Source organism: Mizuhopecten yessoensis, unplaced genomic scaffold, assembly GCF_002113885.1.
Source record: "Mizuhopecten yessoensis strain PY_sf001 unplaced genomic scaffold, ASM211388v2 scaffold666717, whole genome shotgun sequence".
NCBI classification, from domain to species: Eukaryota; Metazoa; Mollusca; class Bivalvia; order Pectinida; family Pectinidae; genus Mizuhopecten; species Mizuhopecten yessoensis.
In genome coordinates, this window is record NW_018455288.1 from 1 (window position 1) to 417 (window position 417).

The 417-nt window shown below is 39.1% G+C and overlaps 1 protein-coding gene across 1 annotated transcript; it reads left to right on the top strand.

The window, feature by feature from the left end:
- Nucleotides 1-26: 26 nt before the first annotated feature.
- On the top strand, nt 27-409 carry LOC110440645 (40S ribosomal protein S24-like; the record flags this gene model as incomplete). Its single annotated transcript, XM_021483812.1, has 1 exon — nt 27-409. A coding segment is annotated over exon 1 (383 nt), but the record flags the coding sequence as incomplete, so codon positions are not given.
- Nucleotides 410-417: the final 8 nt, after the last annotated feature.

Genomic DNA, 417 nt, shown 5'->3' on the forward strand with positions numbered 1-417 from the left:
CTGAATTTTAATAGCATATAATAAACATGGCTGACGCTACTTGTACCATCCGCACAAGGAAGTTTATGACTAACCGTCTCCTTCAACGTAAGCAAATGATCGTTGATATCATTCACCCAAATTCTGCTAATCTTTCTAAGAGCGATCTCCGTGATAAGCTTTCCAAGATGTACAAGGCCGATAAGGACAACGTTTTCGTTTTCGGTTTCCGTACTCACTTCGGTGGTGGTAAAAGTACTGGTTACGCTTTAATTTACGATACCATTGAAGCTGCTAAGAAGTTTGAACCAAAGTACAGATTAGTCAGACAAGGTCTTGTTGAAAAGGTTCAACAATCACGTAAGCAAATCAAGGAAAAGAAGAACAGAAGCAAGAAGTTCCGTGGTACCAAGAAGGTTACTCAAACCAAGTAAATTA